At 47.5% G+C, this 11,818-nt stretch overlaps 1 protein-coding gene across 2 annotated transcripts in view; it reads right to left on the bottom strand.

Moving 5' to 3' along the window:
* Nucleotides 1-895: 895 nt before the first annotated feature.
* SLC12A8 (solute carrier family 12 member 8) overlaps nt 896-11,818 on the bottom strand; it is a 61,044-nt gene continuing 50,121 nt past the window's right edge. For both annotated transcript variants that reach the window (XM_054209960.1, XM_054209961.1), the window contains 5 exons: nt 10,565-11,240; nt 9,614-9,711; nt 7,292-7,409; nt 4,296-4,356; nt 896-2,289 (listed from right to left, as the gene is read on the bottom strand). In XM_054209960.1, coding sequence (XP_054065935.1) covers nt 2,124-2,289; nt 4,296-4,356; nt 7,292-7,409; nt 9,614-9,711; nt 10,565-11,240 — 1,119 coding nt within the window. In that variant the 3' untranslated portion in view covers nt 896-2,123. The remainder of the gene's footprint in view (nt 2,290-4,295; nt 4,357-7,291; nt 7,410-9,613; nt 9,712-10,564; nt 11,241-11,818) is intronic.

Genomic DNA, 11,818 nt, shown 5'->3' with positions numbered 1-11,818 from the left:
ACACGGCCAAGGGACCTTCCCCATCCTCCCTCTCTGGATCTCCTGATTGCTGCCTTATTTTAAGAAGGGAACTAAATTGTTTAGGAGCTAACAAAGAAGTTAACCCAAGAATTTCTGTCCATCATTCACTTCATGCCGCACTCCAAGGTTTTCTTTTGTTCAAGCTACAGAGCAACATGGGGCTGGGCAACGCCTCTCTGGGGAGGGAAGGCACCCTGTAATATCTTGATGAAATACAAGATTTTACAGTAATGGCATTATGGTTGTGTATCAAACTGTAATGAGGGATAACACAGCCCCACGCAGCTTGCCAGCGGTGGACCAGCACCAGACCAGCACCAAGGAGCGTTTGAAGTTTGCACAGCAGCAGTAGCTGCCAACGTCAACTATGAGCAGAGGAAGGGCTCTCTGGAGCCGCTGGTCCCAGGGAACCCAGGGGAAGCTTCAGCATGGAGCCACATCCCCACAACAGATCCAGACTCTTTGGAAACCAAAGGCAATGGAAGGAAAGAACCCTGGAAGGAGTGTTTCCAACACAGAACGACCAACTTGAGGTGGCTCAGAGTTAGCAACACAAGCATAACTTCCCTCTTGCCTCTATTGAGATAATTAAGGTTAAAAACACTTACTAATAGACCTGCAATCTTGGAAAATTAATATGCTTTCTGCAGTGTGCCAGGACTGCTCTCTTCTTCGTCTTAGTAGAAAGCCTCCTTTGCTTCCCTCTGTAAGAAAACTGGAAGAGCCAAAGCTGCAGCTGGTCAGACCATGAGATGGGATGAGGAGCCCCCCACGGTTGGTAATGCCAGGGCACTGGGCGCTGGCAAGTGAAATGGTGCTTAAAGGCATTGAGCGTGCCCACACAAGCATGGAGAGGAGTTCCTGGTGTCTCAAGATTTTATTGCACAGAAGGAGAAATAAATAATCTGCAGGCTGAAACACTTGGAGATGAAGGAAGTGAAAGGCAGTGATTTCCCCCTCCTTTTAGCATCAGAACAGCTTGTGCTGCTGGGGCTTGCCCCAACCCAGAGCCCTCCCTCGCACCTCCCCAGGTCTCTGCCAGGACCGCTGCCTCGGGCAGGACAGTGCTCAATGGAGGGCTTTTTCCCTGGGGAGCAGAAGTGATGGTGACAGGGGCATCTGTGCAAAACCTCACCCCACCCCACAGCCACTGCCCACCGACCCTAAGGTCTGCGCAGGAAATCCTGCAGCATCCCCCGCTGAACCTCCCACATCCCAGATCATGGCAGCAGGAGAAACGGCTCCTTGTGGGAGCTCACCATGGGATGGGCTTTAAGCAAAATTAGCAAAGATGAGGCTAAACATATTGTTTAAGGCACTTCTCAATCATCTTCCTTCAGCCAGGAGATGCTCTATTGGGACCCAGCTATGCTGCCAGGTCCCAGATGTTATGTCAGAAAGGATGTGGGAAATCACTATGAACAGCTTTTAAGACATCATTTCACAGTTTTACAGCAGAGGTCATTATACCATATTCCTTAATGGCACTTAAATGCGCGATTCCAGTTGTGAATATATTTCATAATCTTCTTGCACTTGCCACTGATTCTGGCCTATTGTCTAATGCCTTAAAGTACTTTCTAAGACCTTGGAAATTGAAATGCTGAGGTAGAAAATTACTGTATTACAAGCAGGCAAATTCATGCCAGGAGAAGTGAATTGACCTGGAAGGTCGCATCCCACCGTGGCACAGCTGGGAGCCGGGCGCTGGCTCCCGCTGCTGAGGTCACCGCTCCCAGGCACAACGCGTCCCTAGTCACCCAGAGGACATTTGAAATGGGTTGTTGTAAGCTTTTACAGCAGTGACAGTCTTTAGAGCTCAACAGCGCTTATAACTGAATTCTTTAAAAGGATTATACTGTCCTCAGTAACTCATCGCTTCCCTGGACTGGCTCTTTCATTTGCATTTATTCCCCCATTTTGGGTAAGATTTGAAACCCAGCAATATTGTAGTTTGCATAAACAAACAAGTCTCTAATCTATAAATAACTATTCACATCCTTTTCATATATATTCAAGTATTTCACAAGGCACCATGGCAGCCATTAGCATTTCTAAATGCTTTTTGAAGTCACGGCTTGGTATTTTTTTTTGTGTGTCCTTTACTGGAATTGATTCCCAAACTCCTCTCTGCTGATAAGCGAGGACTGGTGATAGCGGTCCCGCGAGGCGAAGTCTGCGTTCTCCTCGGTGAGCTGCGTGGTCTCCATGCCAACTGTTGCAAAGGACGGTGTCACCACGATCTGCTCCTTGGGAGATGGCCTCCTCCTGCAAACAGAGCAGCAGAGGCACCTGCATCACCCCTTGTTTGCCATCCATTAGCGGCTGCGCAAAGAAAATCAGCCGAACTGCGGCTGTGAAGAGGCTGAACCCTTCTCATCGCCTTTGGGAGGCACAGAGCTAATCTGAAAGTACTTTTCCTAGAAGGCAGACAAAAAGTATACTCCCTTCCTCCAGCAAACACTGGAAAATATACATTTTCTTAACAAATCAGTTTCCTCTTTGGACATTGGCTATGGCAAACACTTTCCACACCATGCAGGAAAAGAAGGAGCTTGAACCATTTCTAACGAAAAATATCCTTCTTATAGTTTCCTAAGCTTTAGTGTACATTTCAATTATTTTTGTAACTCTTTTAAATGAAAGTGAAGATACTCCTGCAATCTCTTTATTCCCGGAGGCTGATTTTAAGAAAATCTTATTGCACATCTGCAAATCAAAACAGCAAGAGCTTATAGCACCGACCCGGACCTCATTCAGCACCCAAGAGCCTTAGGTGTCAAGGATCCTTGGTTGCCTCCAGCTCTCTTGCACTCTAATGGGATTTCTTTATCCCCTCCAATTCATTAAAATGTCTTGCCTGGATTTCAAGAAAACAAAGCTTAGGAAAAAACAGCAAATGACTTTAATGCAATTTCTCACAGTGTGGCAAAGGTGGGCTTCAAAATGATGCCCTGACCCCCTAGCAGACCAAAATTGTCTTTGTGACAGCACGAGCAGGAGCCCTGGTACAAGCGTAAGGTGACCAAGCTGGCTGGCTGACCCAGAGATTGCACTTTTTGAGGAGAGAGAAACAGGATCCGTCTCTGCCTTGGGCAGTCGCCAGCTCCCCACTCATCCCTCCTCGGCAGGGTCTTTGCTCATCGATTGCGCTGATCGAAGCACTGAGGACGGGGCCGGCCTGGTAACCCGCAGGAGAAAATCCCCCAGAGACAACGGCACCTCTACCCACGAGAAGTGGTGCTGCCTCTCCGGGAGGAATAGCTTCTCCTTTCCACACACGGTAACTCTCCATGAAGCCTCACATCTCAACCAGCCTCCCACGGGGAACCTCTGACCATGGGCAGGAGACAGGGCTGAGATGCGCCAAAGGACAATGTGGCCACGTTATAGGGACTACAGGTAGAAGCAGGAGCTGGCAAGACAGGCATGCATGTGTGCCAATGTGCTTAAATGCCTGGACTTTCATTTATTTTAAAGGAGCCACCAGATTTGCCCACGTAATGCATGGCAGCTCATGTTGTGCACGTTCACCCACTGCAACAAAAAAGCAACCCAACAGATTGAGAACCTCAAAATCCCACTGCATCATACAGCGGCAGAGATGGTCACTACCCTCTGTGGGAAACTCAAAAGTGATGGAATTAATAATTAATAGGATCAAAACAGATTAACAAAACCAGTTAATAACCAACCAAGAAAAACCCTTAAGGTCTTCTGGAAGGAAAACCCCAAGACATTGCGACTGCAGTCCCATGCAAATTCAATATTGAATGGTTCCTTCACTGCAGACCTTGTTTATTGTATTTGCCCTGTAGCTATTGCGGCTTGTCCCCAAATTTCCTCTCTGAAACTCGAGCACAGCTGCCACGTGTGCCTGTTCCACCACTACCATAGTAATTCGCTTTCAATGGACGCTGGGTGAAAGAGACAGAGTCTCCTGTTCCTCATTTCCTACCAGATTTTCCAGTTCAACCTGAGGCACCGAGGTCGAGCACAGACCTTTGGGGTAAGATAAAGCTTCAGGCACCGAGATACGGTTATCAGCTGACGTGTCCACATACAAGGCAGAGGAGACTCCAGCTCTCCCACTTACATGGCCAACCATATACCAGGCTAACAGGAGCAAGCAGTTACTTTTACCATGAAGAATAACTTTGAATATGCAAGAAGGGACTACTGAAGGTAATAAGCAAGTCAACTCTGCCACCCCTCGCTGTGCACATTACTGGCTCCCAGGAACAACGAGCACCGCCTCGGTCACTGGTACCAACCTGCACGAGGTGATCAAAACGGACTTAATCCAGCTGAAGAAACTGAAATTTGCTGCTGCTCCTACGGAGAAAAGGCACGAGAAGTCAGTACGCTGCTAATTCTCTCATAATAGCATTACGCCATTGAACTTTCACATAAAATCTCAAACCAGCCTGCTTCTTATTAGCCTGCAGTACACAAAGATTCCGCCACGGTAAGAACGCTCCTGCAGTCTTCCCACACACTGCAGCTTTTAAACGATTGTCAAGAAACTTAACTCAAATTTCCCACAGAGAACAGCTCTCCTTTCCTACACTGACAGCTTGTGAAAACCCCGGTAAAGCCGTGAGCAAAGCACCAGGCACCCACAGCCATACCTTTTCCTCCCTGGACTGCAAAGCTCATTCCCACTGCAGGGATGGGGAGACGGGAGGGGCCATTCAACCGACCTCAACCAGGGTGGCTGTGGTCTCGCTGTTCATTCCCTCCTCTCTCACCCCATGGAGAGCTGGCTTAGCTTATTACACCAATACTGATTTTTTGTGATTTCTCTGTAGAGATAGTTTCCTGCACTGGTTCATTGCAGGGGCAGGGAGGTGCCGGAGCAGGCAGCAAAAGCAGCAGGAGAAGGTTGTGGTGAGGAACAGGGAGGAGAACAGAGACCCAGCAGCTCCTGCTGGGTTTGTCATAGCCTGTTGGGGAGGAAGAGAGAGGAGAGGGACATGTCAAAATCCCAGAGCATTTTGGGGTTTTTGGGAGCAGAACCAACTGCTCCCAAGTTCTTCATCTAGTCCTTAATCCAGAGCATCTCTCAAGCCAGCGTCTCCCAGTCCCCCTAGACAGAAGGGTCATTCAGCCTTTTGGAGAACAAACTCATGGCTCATTGGATGCCATGTGACCACAAAATAACGTTCCCTCACAGCCAAATGAAAATTGGGCTGAACTTTGAGTGCTCATTTCTAACTTTTTCTTTGCTGTGCGTTGTTTTACTGCATGCATGGGAATGCTCGTGCAAAAGAAACCATGAAAAAGATGTCTAATCATGCTGCTATTTCTTAGAACATCTTCCAAAGTCTTCTACACACTGACTGAGAAATTCTTTTTAAAGTCATTTTTGGTAAATATTTCAAAAGCAGATAACAGAGATATAACATAATGAATACACAAAGGCAAAGAAAACTCCAAAGCCTGAAAACATTGTGTTTTCTTTAATATATATGGGCTGTAAAAAAATTTGTTAAAACTTAGATATATTTCAAAAGATGCCAATTAGCAAGTACTGTCCACAATCTCAGCTCTTTTCTACTGTCCCCTGCAGATAAATAGAAAAGAAGTCAGAGTGGAAAGAGGAGCACTGGTGAGCGATGTTGTGATGGATACCAAGCGACAACTATTTTTTGGTTTCTCATCGTTTGGGTTTCTGAAACTTAGTAACTGCTTACCTACTGTCTAACGGTCTTTCATAGAATCATAGAATGGTTTGGGTTGGAAGGGACCTTAAAGATCATCTAGGTCCAACCCCCCTGCCCTGGGCAGGGACACCTCCCACTAGACCAGGCTGCTCAAAGCCCCATCCAGCCTGGCCTTGAACACCTCCAGGGATGGGGCAGCCACAGCTTCTCTGGGCAACCTGTGCCAGTGTCTCACCACCCTCATAGTAAAAATTTCTTCCTAATATCCAGTCTAAATCTCCCCTCTTTCAGTTTAAAACTGTTACCCCTTGTCCTATCACTACATTCCCTGATAAAGAGTCCCTCCCCATCCTTCCTGTAGCCCCCTCTAGGTACTGGAAGGCCGCTATAAGGTCTCCCCAGAGCCTTCTCTTCTCCAGGCTGAACAACCCCAACTCCCTCAGCCTGTCCTCATAGCAGAGGTGCTCCAGCCCTCTGATCACCTTCGTGGCCCTCCGCTGGACCCGCTCCAACAGGTCCCTGTCCTCCTTGTGCTGAGGACTCCAGAGCTGGACAGAGTACTGCAGGTGGGGTCTCACCAGAGCAGAGCAGAAGGGCAGAATCATCTCCCTTGCCCTGCTGGCCATGCTTCTTTTGATGCAGCCCAGGATGCGGTTGGCTTTCTGGGCTGCAAGTGCGCATTGCCGGCTCATGCTGAGCTTCTCGTCCACCAGCACCCCCATCTAAATAAACCCAGGGAGCTATTCCTGCATTGCTTAGAAGACATATGAACTCAGGTGCTTTTGACTGTTCTCGTCTGGGACAAAAAAATTGCACGTCCAGGTGTGCAGGTACTTATGTATGCAGGCACCTATGTATGTCCATATGACCCTACCCATGTATGTACGCATAAGTACGTGAGTACGTGCACACTGTGTGTGTGTACCACCTTCTCCCTTCAGAGCCACGGACCAACGCAAACCCCTCCTGCAGCCGTGCCAAGGAGCCGTAGGCTCTCGCGAGCTGCCTCCGGAATGTGCTGCACTGTTCAATTTTGAACTTGTTTAAGCCGATCACATGCGCAGACCTTTCTAATGCCCTCTGCCTAAGAGTATTGTCCCAGATTACGTTCCCAACATATTCAACCTGTTTCGTTCTGGAGTCAAAAGGCCCTCTTGTTCTGCAGTTATGAATGCTGAGATTTAATGAGATACTCGTCATAATTCCCATTTTCATTAAAGTTTTCTCAGGTGGGTTTAGGTTGATTAATTAAGTTCATTAAAACGTATTTATAGCAGATTTTTCTCATTGCTATGATACATTTACAATCTGCCATCCCTGTTAAGTCTTAGTATTAGTATCTGGTTTTGCCATTTAAAGTACAATATATTAAAGCAATAAGCACAATGTTCAAACTCTGAGACTCACACTAGTTGCAGTTGGAATCCAATATAAAATCAAAGAGCCAGAGAGAAAATGTATTAGAACTAGCAATGAAATAAAACCTCATCATTCACTGTGTCACCTGCATATTAAACACACCAGTCTCGATTCCTAATGAAGTTAAATTAAAGCTTAATGAATTTTTTAAGCAGACTTAATAATACAGAAAAAAAAATACTCACCAAGGGGGAGTCCTGGGCTCACTTGGCCGATGTAGAAATACAGAATAACGGCTGCACCCAGGCTGACGAGGGTGTAGATCCACTGAATGACAAACATTATGATGAGGGACACGATCACCTGTTGGGAAGACATGGTTGGGGGTTACCCCAGAGCCTGTAAGACAACGTGTTGATGACAACCTGACAGTCCTTTCCCTGCAAAGCCCAGCAGCTCCATTGGCCTCCTGCTCTGGCCCTGTGGGAGAGCCGGCAGCACGGAGCCCGGGGAGGACAGCTCACCTTCTGACACAGCCTGACACCGGGTCAGACGTTTGCTCCTCAGCCTCGCAAGATGATCACGCATTGCAACTCTAATGGAAACTCTTCAATAAATGAGGCAGCGCTGAGGCTTTCAAGTTGTTACGAGAGCATCAGTAAATGCTCTTCTTTTTTTGCCAGAAATTCTGCATCTTAAAAATGTTTAAAATGCATGCAAAACCAGTGCTTTGATGGCATCTCTGCACCTCGGTCTTTCTCTGGGTTTTCTTGGGAGCGTTGCGTAAGACACACACAGTCAGGACCCAGGATGCAGCCACTCGGCTTTAACCTGAAGAACATTTCCTTTTAGGTGTCTCCCTCCTAACGATGTCCCAGGATGGGGAATCAAGAGAGGCTCTTCTTGGACAAGACCTGCTGCCACAGCCCGGGTCCTGCCCATAGGAGGAATGGTGCCAGCTGCAACCACATGGGTGGATGGATGCTCCTGGGCATCAGTGGCTGAGGCTGGTGGTATGGCAGGACCCCTGGGGAACCACATCATCTCCTGCCTGCAGAACACTCCATGCTGCATGGCTTTTGGCCACACGTAGAGCACGTCCATCCAGTGTTATCTGAAAAGATTTGGGTATGGCATGGCTGAGGTTTCTCAGTAATGAGGTTCCCATGTTATAGGGAGCCTCGTTTGGTCTCGCCATTAAAAGGAGGGACAGCACAGGTTTATAGTGTCATCTTCAGCAGCATGGAGGTAGCTTTCAGTGAGATACCTTGAGTCCTAGAGGCAGCATGGGCCTCAGGTCTCTGCTTGGGCTACTCCAAGAGGAGCATCCAGAGGCTCACCAGCTCAGGAGGCAGATTTGGCTCAGGGTGCATAGGAACAGGGGCAGGGGTAGCATCTTCATGGATCGGGCCAGGAACAGCAAGGGGCAGCATGCAAAGAAAGAGCTACATGAGTCCAGACTGACACAATGGGTGAAGCTGGGAGAGGGCAGAGGGGAAAGGAGTCAGCATGAATAATGCATCTGATTTTTGCTTCTGTGATTTTATTTTGCATTGTTGATCCCTTCCCAGCTCTGCTGCAACCTCCTCCCGAGTCTGACCATCGACAGGAAACCAAACCTGCTTTAGTGAACACGTCAGTCACCTCTGTAAGCAAATTCCCCCGCTAAGGCAGAGAACTGACCGCTCTGCGATGACACCTCCTACAGATGTCATCGCTAGAGAGGAGCCCCCAGCATCCACCCCACCCCTAGCATTGCAACCAGGCAGGGTCCCTCACCAGGAGTGGGCTGCTGCAGCAGTGTCAAACTCCACCTGAGGATTAAACTAAAAGGGTTCAGTGCGTTGTTTGAGTGGGTTTGTTACATTTTACACACAACTATGAAATCCCCGTCCACGCAGCAAAGCCATATGGTTCATTCATTATGCATATCTGACCCTTTCCCTGTCATCTGCCCATTAATCCATCTTCCCAAGATGAATTTAAATGTCTTAAGCTCCTCAGCTGCTTCAGACGGAAGCTGTTTAAAAGTTATTTATTCTTTAAAGTAATGCACTGGAGGAATGCTCCGCTTTCCTCCCTCAAAAGGCTGAATTTTACAACTGGTCTGCTGGTATCAGGAGGTCAACACCAACGAAACCCCACCCTGAGCATGCAGAAACCGTTTCATAAATAAAAGCAATGCAGCGTTGAAGCTGATGTCTCACTCCACCTCACAGCACGAAAAAGCAGGCTGGCGCACTGTGAAAAGAGGGACACTGTTTTTTTCCCAGCCAGTCATGCATCTCTAAAGCCCTAAGATGCCAGGCTTTGAATTTGTAACTTTTTGGGTTTGGTTGGGTTTTTTTGCTGCTGTTGTTGTCTGAAATAATATGTCACCTGGATTTCTGTGAATCTGAATTGCTGGATGCATGGTACCTTGAGTACTTAAATTCAGGTGACCTCAAACAGTAGAAACAAAAGCCATTTTATAGTACTGAAGTGTATTTACACTGCAGTAAGTGATGAATTTCCATTCGTTTCCTGCAATCAGAAACCAGTGCTCAAAATAAATGAAAATTACTTACACCAGCAAAGGAAACCCAGTGGTTGCAGAATTTGGAGTAGAAGGATTTTGGTATTTGTTGAATTCCCAGCTCTGGATTTTGTTGCTTTAGAGACGATTCTAATGAAAAAAAGAGACGGGAAAAAAAAAAAAGAAGAGACATTAGAAAGGGGCTAAAGTGTCGGGTTTTTTCCGCCTACTTTACATTACCAGATCGCAGAAAACTAAAGCAGAAATTCTAGCCGACAGCTGGGTGTGGCAGAACTTAACCAAAACCTCTAAAATGAAAGCAAAAAGAAGTGCAAGGAAAAACCAAAGTTGCCAGTTCTGGTCCTGAGTCCATTTGAAGACCACATCTGCCTAGCTCTGCTTCAGTTTCCCTATTTGTGAAAGAAGAGAAATAAGGCCTTTCTCCCTTGAAAGGGTTTACAAAGGTTAATTGAATAACACTGATAAAACACTACGGCACTGAGATGACCAACTCCAAGCAAACACATGGTATCAAATACCCACATCGCCAACAAAACAAAAAAACCAACCCATCAACATCTGAGCAGTTGATGTTGAATTTCAGGCTCCACCTGTGGCAGGGGGACCGCTGCATTTTGACAGCCCGAGTTTTAGACTCGCACGGCTCCATCCCTCCATCCCCTGCACCCAGGGCAAAGGAAACCCCAAGAAACAATCAAAACCTTTTTCATGTAAAGCATTAAGTGTGCATGTGTCGAATAATGAGTATATAGTAAACAACCCCACACTAAATATAGTCTGCCTGCTTTCCTGTCATTAATCTTCCATAGGAAATTGCACTGAACTGCTCCTGTGATGCGCTGCAATGAACCCTACCCTCACCTGCAATAAATGCTACTATTGCTATGAATCATTGAGCGATAGCCCTGTATAACGCTAGTCTCACACCTTCCTCCAGGAAAGCACCGTGAGTACAGAGATGTCCATCTCCTACAGCCCTTACCTTCTCCCCTCTGGCCAGGGGGCGCGGGGGCCTCGCTGCAGAGCTGCTCCCCGGGTTCCAGCAGCCCGGGTGTCCGCTGGGCATCTGCAGCGGGTGATGAGCACAGACCCGTGTCACGCCGACAGCCCCGCTCAGCCAGGTCCTGCCGGCTCTCCTTGTGGGGCTCCGTGGTCTCATCCCAGCCGTACTGAGCCGGGGGACCATCGTGATGGAGATCCAGAAGAAAGCTGTCTTGTAGTGTCTGCTTGGCTGGCTTCTTGGCCTTCTTTTGTTTTACCTTTTGGGTTAAATTCTTAGCTCCCCCTTTTTCGCAAGTACCGGGCTCACTGCGAAATGGTTTAAAAAGCTGGTCCATGTCTTTTGTGAATTCCAGCAAGGTGCCGTTTGATCTGCTTTGAATTACTCCATCTGCTACACGGCTGGAGGGCTTGTTGAAAATTAAAGGCTGGGAAGAGTGAGCGGGCCTAGTGTTTTCCATCTGGGTCTCATCAGGTTTCTGCTGAACGTTGTAGCTCAAGGAGATCGAGAAATAGGAATAGTCTACAGCAATATACGTTAACATGAAGTTGATGGTGACTATGGAAGCAAGAACGTTCACTTGCCCAATGAAGACGAAAGCCATGGTGATGAGACTTGTTAAGCAAATTGCAGCCACTGGAGTCTTGTTGGGTCCTTTCTATTTTGTAAATAAAACAAACTTACATTTAAATTAATAACCATGAGCCTCGCTGTGAGGATTCGCCATGTGCTCAGCTGCCACGAGCAGTTACCTGGGCGGTCTGCAGTGCCCCCTTAGTCATGAAACACACTCACGTGTGCACAACCAGAGGCTCAGCAGCTTAATAAATTAAAGAACAGGACGGAAGCCAGAAGCTGCCAATCTCCCACCTCACCTCTGAGCCTTACTCAAGCTCTGTCTTTGGAAAGCTCATCCACTCTCACTCCGTATCTCTGCCGTAAAACAAGGTCATTAAAGCAGCAATAAACTTTCAGAGAGATTTGTGGGGCTTATGGAAAGTCTGGCAATAAAATGCGTTAATTAGAGTTAACTGTTCATCTCCAATTTCTCTACAGGACTCTGCATCACTGACTACCACAAAGGCTCCCACACACTGCCGTTGGAAAGGCATTGGCTGCCAGATAGAGTCGATGCCTGCATGGAGCAGTGCCACCTTCACAGCAGCAGCTTCTGGCCCTGCCCTGACACGAGGCTGAGCTTAATCCATGGCCGGCTGAGCCTCCGCACTCGGGGTT

The sequence above is a fragment of the Rissa tridactyla genome, chromosome 7, assembly GCF_028500815.1.
Source record: "Rissa tridactyla isolate bRisTri1 chromosome 7, bRisTri1.patW.cur.20221130, whole genome shotgun sequence".
NCBI classification, from domain to species: Eukaryota; Metazoa; Chordata; class Aves; order Charadriiformes; family Laridae; genus Rissa; species Rissa tridactyla.
This window is presented reverse-complemented; position numbering and strand designations above follow the sequence as displayed.